General features: G+C 42.4%; 3 protein-coding genes across 5 annotated transcripts in view; 1 reads left to right on the top strand and 2 right to left on the bottom strand.

Moving 5' to 3' along the window:
- The window catches only part of scamp4 (secretory carrier membrane protein 4), a 103,545-nt gene that overhangs the window by 17,909 nt on the left and 68,337 nt on the right, over positions 1–17,299 (bottom strand). The window lies entirely within an intron of this gene.
- On the bottom strand, positions 344–6,364 carry ubxn6 (UBX domain protein 6). The gene is made up of 11 exons (XM_052074816.1): positions 6,177–6,364; positions 4,903–5,063; positions 4,112–4,179; positions 3,845–3,967; positions 3,677–3,774; positions 3,196–3,271; positions 3,006–3,090; positions 2,653–2,872; positions 2,454–2,584; positions 2,189–2,337; positions 344–1,474 (listed from the first exon to the last, which is right to left on the bottom strand). Exons 1-11 carry the CDS (start codon positions 6,257–6,259, stop codon positions 1,349–1,351), a joined length of 1,320 nt encoding a protein of 439 aa, XP_051930776.1. The 5' UTR covers positions 6,260–6,364; the 3' UTR covers positions 344–1,348.
- uap1 (UDP-N-acetylglucosamine pyrophosphorylase 1) lies at positions 6,654–16,622 on the top strand. Of its 2 annotated transcripts, XM_052074801.1 has the most exons (11): positions 6,654–6,797; positions 7,513–7,812; positions 10,138–10,342; positions 11,148–11,323; positions 11,425–11,597; positions 13,426–13,619; positions 13,691–13,831; positions 14,798–14,986; positions 15,107–15,157; positions 15,724–15,790; positions 16,120–16,622. In XM_052074801.1, exons 2-11 carry the CDS (start codon positions 7,527–7,529, stop codon positions 16,198–16,200), a joined length of 1,563 nt encoding a protein of 520 aa, XP_051930761.1. In that variant the 5' UTR covers positions 6,654–6,797; positions 7,513–7,526; the 3' UTR covers positions 16,201–16,622. The 2 variants fall into 2 exon arrangements, with proteins under 2 accessions (XP_051930761.1, XP_051930762.1); XM_052074802.1 differs by lacking the exon at positions 15,107–15,157.

Here is a 17,299-nt window from a genome sequence, read left to right as displayed (position 1 = left end):
GAGTGACCTCACAGTTCTCAAGTCCAACTCAATGGAAGTATGGTGTGATTATGTGCCAAATTGTTTTTCTTTTCTTTTTTTAACTGTCATCCAACTAATAACATTACACTTGCAACGGAACACAATCCTTTGCCAAGCTGGTTGACTTCCAGTAGTACTTGTTTCAAAACGTTTTTTTGTGTGTGTGCGTGTAGGTCATTCTCATTCAGACCTTTGAAAAAATTGTGGGACGAGCCGAGAATTGATCTCAACTCGGATATGTTACCTGTGGAAGATCTACTGTATGTACATAATCTCATGTCAGCATTTAACAGTGTTCACAATAATGATGCTCACAAATGTGTCCAGATGCAAACAGTTTTTATTACAGGCAAAACGGGTTGACAAATTACTCACTCACTTTGAAAACCGTGGAACACATGGAGAGATGGTAGAAATGCTGCGACCTAATAGTTGAATTAGCTTTAAGGTGACAATAACTACGTGACTCCGCGACTCTGTAGATCTACATTGCAGTGTTTGATAGAAAGACGAGCAATGCGAGGTAGTTGGTTGTCACCTTCATCCACCACAAAATGTAAGAACAAAATTAAAACCAAACAAGTCGCCAATGGAGTCTTTGAATTTATGTACATGAAACCATTAGCAAGATAAAGGCGTTATGTTGGAGTTGGCGGGTTAAGTTCTAAAAATACTTAAGCGTTGACTGAGGGATGATTGAATTATTCTCATTTTACGTGACATCGTCTAGTAGATGTTTGATACAAACAACTACAATTGACTGAATTTTTTGTTGTTACGTATATTACATGCAGTCCCATGGTGCGGTTTGATTCATCATAATGTGTGCATAAATGGAAAGATACGAATTCCACTTTCGACCTGTCAAGTTTCCATCTCTCGGGTAGTATCAGAAGCATCTTTCACACAATGTCCCAAAAGATATATCAGCCTTTGTGCTTTTATACACAGTCCCAGCAAAGGCAGGCTATTACTTTCATTGAGCACTGTTGGTTGGCATCTTGCCATCAGGTAATAACACACTGATGAAGAGAGGCCTTTCATACCTAAAACACGTGAGCCTTTGTGACATCTGTCAATCAGTTGTCTTTGCTGCATCTGCGTTAAAAGGTCAAAACTGTGAATGGAACAACAGATCCAGCAGATTGGTACAATCCCCACTTCTCTTTTTGTATTTTAGTCTGTTGTGTGCCGTGAATGAAGGTTAGTATTTGTTGGATAATGAGCAACAACAGCAATAAATACAAGTGTGATAGGTTGGTGAGGGACAGTTTCACCACCCGGCAGTGCCAGGGTGGAATGTTGGCAATGGACAGAGTGCTGCCGCTCAACTCAGGTTGCGAATGGTTTCCAGCAGCTGCGGTTTGAGGAGGGTCGAGCTTTTGCCACCTGCTGCCGCAATGTCTGCCTGCACGGCTGCATCCCAGGCGAATGACAACAGAGCTGCGGGTACCTTTTAGGGGAAAGGACAGAAAAAATAAAAACATAATTCACGCATTCTACATTGAGGCTACATGTCACTGATATTTACAACCCTTAACTGCATGCAAGTCTTAATCCAGAGCATCTTAAACGAAAGAAAGATCGAACCACCGTTCTGAAAGAAAGTTGAGTTAACGGGAAGGCACCTTTTAACAGAATATTAAAAGTGACATGGAGGGAAATAATTCGGGACAGATATAGACTCTGGAGTGGCTTACTCATCAAGTATGAAATAAATCAACCAAGTAAAACTTCCATGTTAGCCCAGTTTTAAAAATTAATCTAAACAAGGTATTCTGCTCTTCTTCCACTAGGACTAAACAGTGGGTCTATTTTACATATATTATCATACTTAAAATAACCGCTTCCCCACACCACATTTCTTTCTTAATGACTTGACAGCTAGGATGGCTGAAGATCCAGAGCCACTTTTAAACTTCTTGATGCTGCATCACAATTATGCAGAAACACCCACGCCTGCTATCATGTCAAATCCCAAAAGGTAAGCAGAGCTGCTTTGAGTTTTGTTGAATGCACAGATGTCATTCCGACATCTGGGACCTGGTTTAAAATGTTCAAAACAAATTTGCACATTTGTTTTAATGGTTGTTTGCGTGTATATCACACACATTTTAAATCTTAATCCAACATCTTAAATTCCATCTCAGTTCTTGGCATCACTCACCAGGTTACACTCAGCCAGAGCCATCTCCTCGGACTCCTGCAACTTTTGACCACCAGGAGCGATGAGCTCAAAGGGCTGCCAGCCGTCCACCAAGGAGTCTCGCACGAAGCTGAACAGCACGGGAAGTCGGTCCCAGGCGTAGAACGTCCCTGAGGTCAGACGCACGTGACATCGGTCATCAGGAAAATGGCAAATGGGTTGTTTCGGAATTGTGGCTCCACTGCGGCATATTGTGTTTTATTATATAGTGTCGTGATTTATCTACCCTGGAGCAGGTGTCCATCTGGTAGCCGAATGCGGATCAGTGTGTAGTTGTACTTCCTCCTCTCCCTTTGCTCATCTCGCTCCCTCATAGCCTTGGTACGAAGCATGGAATTCTTCTCCACCAATTCACTCCTGACACACACGAGATTTTAAGCATTCACCTGAAAATTTAAAAGCACCTTTAAAGTGCACATTTCAACCTCTGCTGCTGTTCCCTCTTGATCTCCTCTGCGCTCAGGTTGTAGAACTCAGGCGGCAGCTCAAAGTGGGTTGCGTTTTCTGACGCCCGGAAGGCCTGAGCCTGCCGGTCCAATTGCGCTCTGACAGGCTCGCCGCGCTGCAACCGATCCCGCCGTTCCTTCATTAGCTCCAGGGCATCAGAACTCTGCTCGGGCAACACCAGAAACTCCTCTTCCTCCTCTAAACTCCCATAACGACAGAAAATAGGTATTTCACTTTTTAATGTTTATTATTTACAATGAAATTAATTGGCCGATTACTTAACTGAGACTAATTAACCAAAAAACAGGCTCACCGCAAGTTATTTATTTACCTTGACCATCCACAGGAAGCATGGTGCTTGTAAAGCCCAGAGCAAGCAGAAACTCTCTACTCCCCTCCACACAACGCACTTTATCCTTAAAAAAAACAACAACAACATAGCTTCATCAGAAACCACATGTAATTTAACCTTCCAACCACCAGAGGGCAGTAGTCAACTCAATTAAACAAGCCAGACACACCTGAAAGACTTTGTTGCTTAGTTTAAGCTTCCTGTATTTCTCTTCCGAAGGATTCTTACAAATGTTTTCAACATATCTGCAAAATAGTGAGAAAGAGAAAGAGCAACAAGTTGTGTTGAGTGTCTCACAAGTCATTCAAGCGTAAGAGAAACGTTGGAAACCGCAATCTAATTAGGAGAGAAGCCAAGTCTTAGCATAGCTTCTTCAGCTAATACTGCGTGCTGACTCTCATAGGTCAATCCTAGTAGGACAACAGATGTCTGGTTAGTTGGTCATCATGCGGTGCATTGTTATCGCGAATCCATCAACACCCTATCAAACCACTACGCACACAGATGCCGATTCGTTCCAAATTATATGTGGACTCTTGTATAGTAGATTTTAAAATTCATTGAGATGTTACAACTTTGTGTGTGTGTGTGTGTGTGCTCGCACCCCACTTCCATTTAGATCCATTCCATTGCATTCTCAACCATCTTACTTGCTTATGATGTCCACGGCCGCCTTCACCTTCTCTTTGTCTTTGTTAAACGTGTGAATCATCATGACGGATGCCTCCACATCATCCTCCTTGAAGCGCTGACACAAACAAACAAGAGTTCAAGTCACCGTGGCTTTTGCACGCATTAAACGGAGGGAAAAATCGTACAGTCAAAATGGCCTCCTTGATGTGGACTTCCCGTTGGCTCTTTGTTAGAGTGGCTCCTGTTAGCGGGCAGGTGAAATACACGCCGGACACCGAGAGACACTCTTTTGTGGCAGCGGCAGTTCCCTGGTGGTGGTGGGGAGAACTTGTCAATACACAAGAGTATGATTCTCAACTCAACTCATCTTCATTTATACATAGCGCTTTTTAGTGGATGAGAGACATCTTGATTGCAGCATGCATGACGTCACAAGTACAATTTGAACATACCTGTGCAGTCGTTGCTGCCTTGTCTTTTTCTGCCAGCGCAGCGGCTTCGGCCTCCAGCTCCCGTTTTACTGTGAGCCAGCAGAAATTTGTTCATGGTAACGTATATTGTTGTTGTTTGTTTTTTAACAATTTACCAGCATGAATGTGTGAACATCCCTTGATGCAACATAAGTAAAGGAGAGCGCACCTCTTGTTTCAACTCCAATGAAGCATCGCTGTGCTTTTTTATTGCTTCTTACCAATTCCCCAAAATACCAATTACTACTTTCCTATAAGACTTTTTTTAATTACAACTCTGACTAAGTAATGCATAGATACTCTCACATCTTTAGGACATGTTTCACAAATGAGTCTATCTTCAATTGGGCTCTTGCTGTATTTAATATCGATCAGCTGTTAAGTTCCACCTATGCCAATAGTGATCCAGACCTTTATCTGTGTCACCTTGAGAAGTTCCTTTCTCTGACATCAATCACACAAGTAGCCTCATGCCAGCCTGTTGAGCTTCTATTGGAATCTTCCATCGTGGTGCTGTTGACTATCAAGGCAACCACTATCAGTTGGGGGCTAAGGCTAGCCTGTCCTACTCTTAAACCTAGCACATTAGAAGTAACAGGGTGCTTTCGGTGCCAGCTCAGCGCCTCACAGAATGCGTGATTTTTTTTCATTTTATTGAATGTTTCTTAGTTAGGTTGAAAAAGAAAATGTGAATTGCAAATTGATAGACGTTGAGTAAAGTTTGCAGTCCAAATTGTATGTCAGTTATGGGAAGGCACTTCCAATAGTCTCACCCTGATTTCTGATGGCATCCTGAGAGGTGTGGACCTTTGGCCGCTGGTGCTGTTCGACCCTGGCCAGCGCTGCCGCTCCTGCTCGTTGCGATCCCTCGCTGGGAGCATCACGGTGTGGTTGCTTGCCACCGGAGCTCCTCTGCCCTCTCTCGGGTGCACCTCTTTTGTGGCAGAATACATTTACATTATAACGCCCGCCAGCCACACCGTTTCTCCGCCCATGACTTGGAAGCCCAGGAGCCCCAGAGCAATTTTCAAGCAACAGCCAGAGCACACTGTCTAAAACTCGTGCAGAAGACCATAGGCATATCTCACCCATATTGGGGGTCCTGAAGCACCCAAAAGTAAATCCATGCACCTCCAAAATTCAGTTTTTTTTGGTTGTTGTTTTGTTTACTGTACTGTTTTGTGTACTGTCTTATTTTGTCATACAACTCAGGTTCGGTGCCATTCGCTGAGGTAACAAAGACGGTTCTTGCCAGTGGCCCAACAGCGTACACAGTGGCTCACTTACATTAGACTGGGCCCCTAAAATCCGTAGCCTATTCATATTATTTAACTGTTCAATGTTTTGGTACAGTTTTGCAAAATTTGCTGTACTGGAACATGGAGGCGAATGGCAAAATTCACAACAGGCGTTAGATACATGAATGGACCAAAATATTGATTTTCTGTTTCAACTAGAATTGGCATTTAAACAATTCTCCTCATTATTCCGTCCACATTTTTAGATGGCATGTCTAAAACGACAGCTAACAACTCTAACGCTTTGCGAAGCTTCAAACAGAAAGCTCTCAAAGGGAGGTGGTCATTAGGCGTCGTGTCATCAGAAGGTTGCACCATAATAACTGGAAATGTGATTATTTTCGCCGTCACTTAATGAAAGGTGCGTAACAGAAATGGAACTCAACGTTAACCACAAAGTTGCAATGGGTACGAGTGGGCCCCAAGTTAAAATGGCTTGATCTACTATTTGTCTCTATACGATCAGAAGTGGTGTTAAATATGTCACATGACTTAATAAGATTATATGGGATTTACCGCTAGCCATCCTGAAATTAGATCTATGCCCTGCTGTTGGGTGCATCATTACGTAACAACTAATGACACCAGGTAATGTTAAATTAAGTGTTCCACGCGGTCATAAAGTACAACATAAAGCCGATCTATTAAGTCTTAAGGAGGCACGTATTACAACGGTGGGCTAACGTTTTTAGCCGTTCAGTTAGCTGGGGCCACAGTGGTGGTGCGGGGGAAAAAGTTCCAACTTTTACCTGCTATCTTCCGTTAGCTTCTTTCCAGGGCCCGCCGATTTAAATTTGATGTCTTTCTTGATGTCATCGAAAAGCTTCTTCATCTCTTTTCGGGAGGTGAGAACCACAGACAGGCAGAGGCTGTCAGCTGGCAAGAGGATGTCAACAAATCTACTTCTTCTGTGACGATGTTTACAATGCGCTCCATTGATAATACAGTACTGTGCTACTTCCAGCTCAAGTCTTTACGAGTGCTGCCACCGTGGGGCAGAGATTCGCACTGCACTTTCATCCTCCTTTCAAGACTTATCACGGTGGACGTCTGAAGCGTGCGAGTGGAGTTGCCATTCAAGAGCTAGTTGTTCTGGTCGAAAGTGATGGGCGGCTAGTTAAGATCCCCGTAGAAGAGTTGCCATCGTCCGGACCGCTAAATTACTATCAGGTACATCTAGTACTGTACATTTCTTTAACTGGTTGTGAGAGTTACGAAGATAACCTGAATGCAGCATTGGCTAACCGCCTGCCACGTTAGCGTGACGTATGAGGAGGAGGTGTCTGGGGTGTGAGGTGTCCAAACTCGGACAAGAAAGCCTCAATTGTGATCTTAAACGTCGTCCGACACAGGAGTGACACTCCCACTTGGTGAGTTAAAATAAGAATTAACACGTATTTCACGTATTCATTCAGAAATTTTACGGCTAACATTGCTAAATACTCCGGTGTGTTGCGACAAACGAAGACAATGTTTGACAACTGATACATTTTCACCTCAAAAATACACATCTACAATTATTTACATTACGTATACTCTGCTCTTATACGCCACCTTAGACTAACAGAAAGTTAAAGTGTGAATTATTGCCAATGAGTATATTTGTAACAAGTATTACATTGCCAATTTAATGGCATGGTATATTGCTGAAGTTTCAAGGTTTTGTGGACCAACGGGTTTCTTTAACAGGTTTAATGTTTTACTTCTCTTTTGAGTTCAAGATGTAAAAAGACTTGTTGGGTGTGCCACCCATCAATCAGTCAGCCTACCAACCATACGTGCTACAAATACTGACCAGAAATTTCTCTGTCTTTCTAAAAGCACAGTACGATCACCACTTTATCTTGGTATCATTTCAATCTTTCTATTGTATAACAATAATAATACATATTATTTGTATGAGTCTTTTATGGAACTCGCAACCCGTTCCTGCTTCTTCCCCCTCAATCCTTTTTGAACTTGGGTGCATGTTATCTCATACCGAGCTAGCAAAGATCAGTCATTCTCTTCCTTATGACCATTAAGAATGAAATAAAATGAGCTGTAACTTAATTGGCACTTTGTGACATGTTTCTGTGTTAACAGAACTTTTACAAATCATGGACCCGAATGCCAGTGGACTCCTCCAGAGGCTGACAGAGGCCGGCCAGTCTCACCTGCTGCACTTCTGGGACAAGCTGAGCCCAGACGAGCGTGCCTGCTTGAACCAGGAGCTGCAGGGGATAGACTTCCAGGAGGTCAATGGCTTCTTCAAGAGGGCCATGGAGGCATCCGGCTCCAGTGGCAAGAACGAAAAGATGGACGCCCGCATGGAGCCGGTGCCCCGGGATGTGCTGGGAAGTGTGACGAGGGACAGGGGAAGTCTTAAACGCTGGGAGCAAAAAGGTAAACCCGATGTTTAATTTTAAAGATTACATAAGATAATACGTAGTGTGGAGAAGCTGAAATTTTGAGCATTTGGACAGTTTAAAATTCAAACTGATATCTAAATGATCGTTTATCAAAAATTATAATTGATGAATTTTATCATTGATTAGTTGTCGATTTATTATTGTACCCACCTCTACATGATATTAAATACAGTACAGTAAAATCATTCAGCCTTTGTGGCATAAATGACAACAGGGAGTTTTTTTTTCTTTTATAAATGTTTTCTACTTCATGAGTTGTGCTTTTTAACACTTTTCGTCTTTGCAAACCCTTTAGAAACAGCGTCACAAAAAACACTATTGGAGTGTTTGACTTTTGAGTCACACTTTTCTGGTGATGTATAACATTGCAATTGTCCAACATTAGGTGTGTTGCGGAGGAAAGTGGAAGCTGAAATGTGTGTCAGAAATGGCATTTGGTCAAAGGCAACATTAGTGTGGGTGCCAATGGCAAAGCTAGCACAAAAAGGGAAGTATGAGTCATGTTTTGGTTGCGTATCAGGCTGTGAGTTTTTAATAATTCCATTTGACGCAAATTGAGAAAAAGAGGTCTGAAAAGTCAGGCCATGATAATGTGATGCAGGCCAATTAAGAGACTTGAGCTCAGCGAGCTTCTGAATAACTCCATAAGTGTTTGGCTTTTTCTTAAAAACGAGCCTGGCAGCAATTTCATTACCGGTAATTAAATATCAATTAAATCCACCCAGCCATTTTATACAGTGCAGGGAGGGGGAAGCATCTACTTTTACTTTATTTTAGTTTTATTATCCAGTGGTTAACATTTTACCACTATACGTGTCTTAAAATGTTAAAACATCACATCAAAAAATATTTTATGATGCCGTTATTTTTCGTAAGTGACGTCAATAGGCCTCACGAAACAGAATCCTCATTTTCCTTTTTTTTTTTCACCCCCTGCCCATTCCCCCAAGAGTCTTCATTATTTTTGTTGCACAATTCTGTGTGCTTTAGTCAAACTTTTTCCTCACAGCAGGAAGATGACAGCAGAGGGGTGGAGAGTAATTGCGGTGGTGGTCATCTGGTTTTGATTTTATCTTTGACGTAGACCGAGTGGTTTTTTGACCCTCGTTGATGAGGTCACTGCGCTCCAGCAAGAGCAAATCGCAAGCTAGTGTGTGTTTGTGTGTGTGTGTGTGTGTGTGTGTGTGTGTGTTTGCACGTTTGGGTGGCTAGTCAAAGTCTAGCAGTTCCGCCCAAGTTACAGTTTTTCTTCGGAACATCGCGAATCGAGTCACGCAGGAGATGTTTACGTAAGATAAAGCAGAGCAGCCATGAACTTTATGAATCCATAAAGCCCTCGAGCTCCATAAAAAAACAAAATATCGACGCCAGCTTGTCTCTTATTGGGTCCTTTTTGATTTTTCCTTCGGTGTTTGACTAATTTGGACCATAATACTGACGCATCTTTTTTTATGGACAGTGATGCACTATAATCTCACTTGCTGATTGATGATTGATGCTCATGGCTTTCAATACAAAGATCTGTAAAAAAATTATTGGTACTCGTTCTGTACCGTGAGACAGTCAAAATAATATTTACCCTTTCATGCACCAATAAAAATATCTTCTAACCTATGTCATGTGACCCGTGTTAACGTTAATAATTAGCTCAAGAATAAATAGTCAAATAATAATTTGTATAATTATAATATAATTAATAATAATAACGTTGGATGGAAATAAGATGTCCACTATCGTGACTGCTGTGCCTGAAAGGGTTAATCGATTGTATCCACAAGTTTGAGATGACTGCAAACATCGATGAGCTACTTTACAAAGTACAAAAAAAACCAGCCAAGTGACTTTTCAGGTCTCTGCAGTAACAAAAGCGACCAGCTATCTTAACTATTGCTAAGAAATAGACAACATAAGTGGATTTTTTTTTCACACACGTATGCTAGACAATGAATGGAGTCAATTACAATGAACACTGCGAAAGAATATTCCCATTTCTATGTTGCAAAAGCAGTGATTTCTCGACACGATGGAAAGCTGTCACCCAAGGTAGGTGCTTCTAAAACGACATCTTTTCTTTTGTTGAAATCGCCGTGGCTCACCTGCGCTACTCTACATGACAACAGCGTTCACAACTCAAATTTCTGAATCAGATTTCATTTTCAGGCCATATCGCATTCATTGCTGCAATTCTATTTTAATAATTAATGAAGGCAATATAAATGTACTATGACCATTCTTACAGATTAGATGAAGCGCCACGCAAACATGAGCTCATCATCTTACATGAACTTTGCCCCTTCAGGTCTGGAATGCATCTCCCAGGGTAAAGTGGCGGTGCTACTGCTGGCCGGCGGTCAGGGAACCAGACTGGGCGTCTCCTACCCCAAAGGCATGTATGACGTGGGGCTTCCGTCCAAGAAGACCCTCTTCCAAATTCAGGCAGAGCGCATTCTGAAGCTACAGCAGCTGAGTGTGGAGAAGCACAAGAGCAAGTGCACGATTCCCTGGTGAGGCTCATTGGTTCTTTGTTAGCGCAATGCTAAAGGTCTGCCCTCGCCTCGTTCAGTGGCTCATTAAACTCGGTTGCATCAGTATCGGAATTGATAGTCGAAGTTCCTTGTGGAGTCAAGGACATTAGGAAATATGACCAATGCCGTCAAGGTCAAAGAAGTGCACCATCGTAATCAACTTCACCTACTCACACCCGCTAGTTTTTTTTACCTTAAATTGTGTTGTCTATTTGTCTTAGTACGATGTCATAGCACATAATTTGCTCCCCTGAGGGGTTAAATTGAGGCATTCATTAAAGGTTTGGCATTTATTTTATTGACGTGCACCTGAGTAATCGTAAAGTCCTCGTAAAGGTAATCATTACAACCTACTAGCAGTACCTGTTATTTCACTTGTGTGTGGGGGCGGGGGGGTAAAGGAGGCGTCTATTTGAACTGCGGCATTCAATTTTATTCAAGTGAACAATGTAACCATCAGTTACATCCTAGTAAAGTAAATTACAGCTATTGAGGAGCACCACTTGTTTTTTCCTGATATGGGAGGAAAAAAATAACCATTTGAGGTGCCGTGTTTATTTTATTAACTTTTTGAACAAATGTTGGAAATAGACGATTATGCGCTGTTATGGGCGAGGTAACTACAATGGCATTCACTCCCGTCTTGATCTCTTGAGCGTGAACAAGGTGACACATTTCTAAACATATTTTGATATGAAACCCACAATGTGTTTAGCAGTAGTCAAACATTATTGTTATTTATTTTTTCTGCACCCACACTGCACCTGGTGGGTCTGACCTTCAGGTACATCATGACTAGCGGCAGGACCATGGAATCCACCAAGGACTTCTTCTCACGCCGAAACTACTTTGGTTTGGACAAGAACAACGTCATCTTCTTTCAGCAGGGCATGCTGCCAGCCATGGACTACGACGGCAAGATCATCCTGGAGAATAAATGCAAGCTGTCCATGGCTCCTGGTAATTTGCACGCGTCGTCTCGCCTTAGTGTCTGCGTTTGTAGAATTCGTGCCCAAAAAACAAACAAACAAACAAAATATATATATCTTTCTGTGTTTCAGACGGGAACGGGGGTCTGTACAGAGCCTTGGGCAACCAGGGCATCTTGGACGACATGCAGCAGAGGGGGATTCAGTTCATACATGTGTACTGTGTGGACAACATCCTGGTCAAAGTGGCTGACCCAGCATTTGTCGGTTTCTGTGTGGAGAAGGATGCTGACTGTGGCGCTAAGGTCAGTATTGCACTTCCTTTCCTGTCCCTTTTTTTGTTGTTGTTTTTTTTGGAGTGGGTTAACTGTGGGTTAACTGGGTATTTTCCTGCAGCCAGTGCCATTGATTGATTTCTTTTAAATAATCACACTTATTACATACTTAAGACACAGGACACTTCATGAGGATCAATCAATCAAACAGTGTCAATACTGGTACAATATGGATTTTCATTCGAGTACATCAATCTACAGTACATCCTATCGTGCGTTTTCTCATTTAGGGTCATAGGTGAGGTGGTACAACACATTTCACAAATGCCTATATTTCCAATGTGGGGACACTTCCACAACCTAGCAGCAGGTGGAGCTAAAGGCCTGTTTACTCGGTCTCCGAGAATACATAAACTAAGCATTCAAATTGTTTTGTTTTGTTGTTGTTTTTTTTTTTCAAAGCAAAGCCTCTTTGGAGTGGCTTTACACTTTTGGTTATAAATACGTTTTGGATAGGTTGTTTGTGTAGTCACTGTCAGTGAATCACATGATTGAAGTCCAGAATGTGTGCCCCCTGGGTAGCGTCCGATGCATTGTGAGTCATCTTTGGCTAAACAATGAAGGCGACTCCTCCTTCGCCTAATCGTTAAGGACGGTTTAAGTTCACAACATCAGACTGGCATGCCTGTGTGCGTCAAAGACAATGGGGATCCCCACGCTCAGATACATATTTGTTAAGCGACTGACGAACATGTTCCAAAAACATGAACTGTTGTTTGTTTTGTATTTGCAAGCACATTTCTCCATTTGGAACAATGACATTTGTTCCTGGTTCAAAAGGTTTCTATCATAAAGTCTTAAATAACGTTTTTGAACAATCTTAATTCTCATACAAGTGTAAAAAGCAAATAAATCCGCTAGTTCATTTGGACTATGTGTCTTGATTTCCTTCAAAATTGTGCCTGTAATTTGTGAAGGATAAACCCTTGGCATCTGTGATATTATCTTATTGCCACGTGAGCAGTGGTTGTATCTGGATATTATGTGCCTTCTATGCTTCCTCCGTTTTTTCCCAAGCATCCGTGTCACCTGATCTTCCAGCAAAAACGTTATATCGAGCATCTCGAAAATCCGCGGACAGCTGCTGTTTCGGTCGGGTTTTCAGGATCAGTATGCAGCCTATCTATTAAGTTTCCTCGGCAATTCATGTGGCATCCCGGCGAGCGTTGACCCGGCCCGCTCACCAACCCTCTCATCAGTACTCTGTCATTAGGCACTGGCAAACCTTTTTTCTCTCTCTCTCTCTCTCTCTCTCTTGCTTTCAGGGCAAAGTGCTGCTTTCACAGAGTAGAAATGTGATCTTTTTGTGGCAGTTTTAACTTCGTGTCGTAGAAGTTGTTGGCCAATCATTACTCTCTTATGTGGTTTTGACATTTCAGGGTTTTTTTGTATCGCAATATCTTATCATGCTCGGTCATAATAATCGTTATTCTTTGCGTTGGAAAAATGCTTTACAAAATTGAGCATTTAGCAATTCTATTTAAAATTCCAAAATGTTGCCATCATAAAACTTTTAACAGCGGAGCCAATCTTGGAAATAGCATTGTAGCATAGTTAGTTGGATTTAAGTGTAAACAGTAATGACTTAATCCTCTATAAACAATAAAATTAATTTTGAAGAAGTGTAATAAATGTCACAATGTATTTTTTTTTGTTTAGTACTGACAGACCAACCTCTGATATTTTCAATTGCGCTTGTCCTCCAACCAAAAAATAAATCGGGAGTATCATTAAGCCACCGCGAGACACAACATTTTAATGCTGTCTGAAATGACGGTGGTCCTGATCTCCTTTTCAGGTGGTGGAGAAAAGCAACCCGACGGAGGCCGTCGGCGTGGTGTGTAAGGTAGATGGGCTTTACCAGGTGGTGGAGTACAGCGAGATCACCCTGGCGACGGCCGAAAGGCGCAGTGCCGACGGGCGCCTTATGTTCAACGCGGGCAACGTGGCCAATCATTTCTTCAGCTTCTCCTTTCTCAAAGACATAGTGGAGTACGCCCACTAAGACCGTTTTTCCTTCGGTTCGACACACCGAGACTCTTATTGTTACTCTTTCCCATCAGGAAGTACGAACCAAAGCTTCAGCACCACGTGGCCCGCAAGAAGATCCCATTTGTTGACCACCAGGGTCAACTCATCACCCCCGACAAACCAAATGGAATTAAAATGGAAAAATTTGTCTTTGACATCTTCCAGTTTGCCAAGTAAGCAGCTGCGTCTTGTCTCTTGGAATGATGCCTTTGCAAGGTTTGCGTTGTGGGTGAGGCGGGATTTACACAGCTGCGTTGTGATTAGTTTGTGATCAATTTAGTCCACTCACCATTAGCAATATTGTGATAAAACTGACCACCGTGTAAAACTTGTTTTAAAATTATGCCTTGTGCATTTAAAACAACCATAACTTTGCCTTTGGCAACTCTGCGTAGCTTAATGGTAACAACCAATGCAAAAGGCTACTGACATGCTAATTGTTGCGGTCAATGGTTGTGCGAGTGGAAGAACATGTATCGAACATGTCGACAGGTAAAATCACATTCATTTATTCTTTATCCTCAACAGGAATTGCTCTTACAACATCTTACGGAGTTACTTACGGTAGTAGTGATTGTAGAAAAAGTCCATTACTTCTTTGTGTCTGTATGACTCCATTATATTGCCTCCTGGTGGCCAGGCTGGGCACACCAGAAGGAGAAGCACGATGAATTGGATTGCAACAATAAATCAAGATGTGCGAGCTATTAAATATTTTTAATCTATTTAATTATTGCTCTAAGTAAAAAAAATGTATAGTAGTGGTTCTCAGCAGTAGTCACCCTTCGATCCGCTTCTTCCTATTGTAGTGAGACTAATTTTATAGAAGTTAATAATAAAGCTTTTTACATTTTTTAAAATTTATTTATGTATATTTTTTAAAATAGCCTAGGAAGATGCATTACATTTTTAAACACCGTTTGAAATGAGTTTGACAAACCGCTGAAAACATACTGCTAGCTATGACCTTCGCTAACCAAAGGCTGTGCTACACTATATCTGTTTGGGGTGATTTGCTGAAATTTGAATATCATAACTTTCTATTTATATTTTTTACCAGCTACCCACCCAAAACGGGTCCCCAACCACCAATTGAAAATCACTGTTCTCGAGAGCTATGTGTACCTGTCTCCCAACAGGACCTTTGTGGTGTACGAGGTGCTGAGGGAAGACGAGTTCTCCCCGCTGAAGAACGCCGACTGCCAAGACGGGAAGGACACGCCCACCACCGCCAGACACTCCCTCATGTCCCTTCACCACCGCTGGGTGCTGAACGCTGGCGGCCACTTCATCGACGAGAATGGCACGCGCGTGCCTGCCATACCCAGGTGAGCATGTGACTTGCGCTGCTTGCATGCATCACGTGTTTGTTTGTTTTTGGTGTGTGTGTGTGTGTGTGTGTGTGTTTTATCATGCCTTGTCTTGCTCACCATGTCCCCCCCACCAAGTGTTTCCAGAGCTGGAGCAGCAGGCCCTGTCACAGATGATGGCAAAAGAACGTAATTATTCGACCTAAAACTCAATTTCACTTCAAATCATCTCGGGTTTTTTTTGCCACTTTTAAAATCAAAGAAACGGTCACCGGAGCATGACGTTGGCATGTGTCGCATGCTAATCTCAACTCCTGTCGAATATAACGAGCCCAATTTAAATTCTTCTACAGTGAAAATGTACTTCACTTTGATTGTTCTTCTTCCTCCTCAAATCATGTGTCTTCTGACTCTTACTCTTCAGTCTTCCCACCAGGCTGGGTGGGACCGCTAACATGTAATTACCGAAACTGTTTCTTCCCCGCTTCCTTTGTCATTTTTCTTGTATTCAAATGAATTGAATGATGGCAGTGTGGCGGCATGACCCGTTCACACGGGTGGTGGACATGCGAGCGCCCGAGCCGTCATTCGCCTTATGACATCTAATCGTTACCCCTTGCTTCCTTCCTTCTTTCTGATGATCCACTCTTTCAAAAAAAATAATAATAATCGCAAAGGGTCGAGGATTCGCAGCCTCTTGCGTACAATTCCCGGACATTCCTTGTGTAACTCCGTATCCCTCCCTTCTTGTCCAGCCTAAAAGACGGAACAGACCATCCAATCAAATGTGAGATCTCACCGCTGGTGTCTTACGGGGGAGAGGTAAGATCTTCCATTTATGCAGGAAGTAGGGGGCAAAAATCATCAATCACGAACGCTACACAAATAATACAATACATTTCTTCCACGATTGCATCATTTTATTGTAAAAGTAAATGAATTGGATTTTTGTATTGAGGAAAATAAACGCATTGCCAATAAAAACGAAAGTAAACACACACAACATTGTCTTTAATTTGTACAAAATTAGATTTTCCAGGGACCGTAATTACGATGGCACACAACATTGTGACATGACCACTTGTCAAAATGTACCAGAGCTTGAAACTATTAGCTTATGTCCCACTAGCATTAACGTTGTTCTTGAACAGGGCCTGGAAGTGCTGGTGAAGGATCGAGGCTTCCACCCGACGCTCATCATCGACGAGAGCGGCATCAAGAGCGGCATCTAGGCAGCGAGGAGGGGAACAATCCAAAGACACCAACCCTTCTGTTACTCTGGGATAAGCTGTGATGTCATCAATGTGCAATAACAGCGTCAGTGTGCATGCGCACGAAACTGATGCGCAAAACAAACCAACGAGATGAAGTGAGCACCCTTTGTATGTATAATGGCGGTCCTTTGGGAGGAGAGCTTGTGGGTCTGGTGCATCTATTTATTTAGCTGATGAGACTTATTTTTTTATATTTGTATCCTGTCATGAGATATTTCACATCTGCTCAAGTTTACTTCATGATTTTTAGAGCACATTGGAACTGGAATGATCTGGCTTTTGAATCATGTACAGGGCAGGATGTGGGAGCTATTCTTCTAATTGTTAATGATGGAACATGACTCAGCTCAATGTGATGCGTATTAAAGGAGAAGGGGGGGGGGACGCTTTTTTTGTGGCGACCTGTGGCAAGCAAAGTGGGGGTCCACGTGGGCGGGGGCCACCTATTGAGAATCTGCCACGTGTGAATCATCAGTGAAATGTTTCTATCCACACTTGAGGACGAAATTTTGCACTCCCTGCTTTAGATGCTCACTGAGCTGAAGTCTTATAAGATTTGCTGCCATCATACATAACAATGGTTTAAATTGTTGGACATTGGAGGCATATTTTTTCCCCCAAAATGTTGATGTTTGAACACCAAACTCCACTTTGAGCAGTTTTGCACCGGCAACCATGCTATACAATTCTGTTTTGGAATCACAACTGTTTCTGACTAACGCAAGTTGTGCTTTTTGCATTAGCGTAGTGGAGGTGTCCTGAGACTCAAAGTTTCCAGAAACAGGTCTATGTTTACGATAGGACAAAGAAACACGACACCGCTTGGCGTCACATCCTGCTCTGCTAATTGCATATGACGATCTCGGACATCGCTGCCCATCTTTAAAGCCCTCCTCAAAACTCACTTGTATTCTTTGTCGTTCGACTCGGCATGACTTAGATTTGTTCTTGATTTTACTGCTTGGTGCTTTCTACCGCCTTTATTACCGATTCGTCTTACTGTTTATTGTGCATGTTAAATCGCTCCATGTACAGCACTTTGTATGCCGCGATGGCT

The sequence above is a fragment of the Hippocampus zosterae genome, chromosome 8 (assembly GCF_025434085.1).
Source record: "Hippocampus zosterae strain Florida chromosome 8, ASM2543408v3, whole genome shotgun sequence".
Lineage (NCBI taxonomy): Eukaryota > Metazoa > Chordata > Actinopteri > Syngnathiformes > Syngnathidae > Hippocampus > Hippocampus zosterae.
Note: the sequence above shows the minus strand (reverse complement) of the source record. Positions and strands in the feature narration are given on the sequence as shown.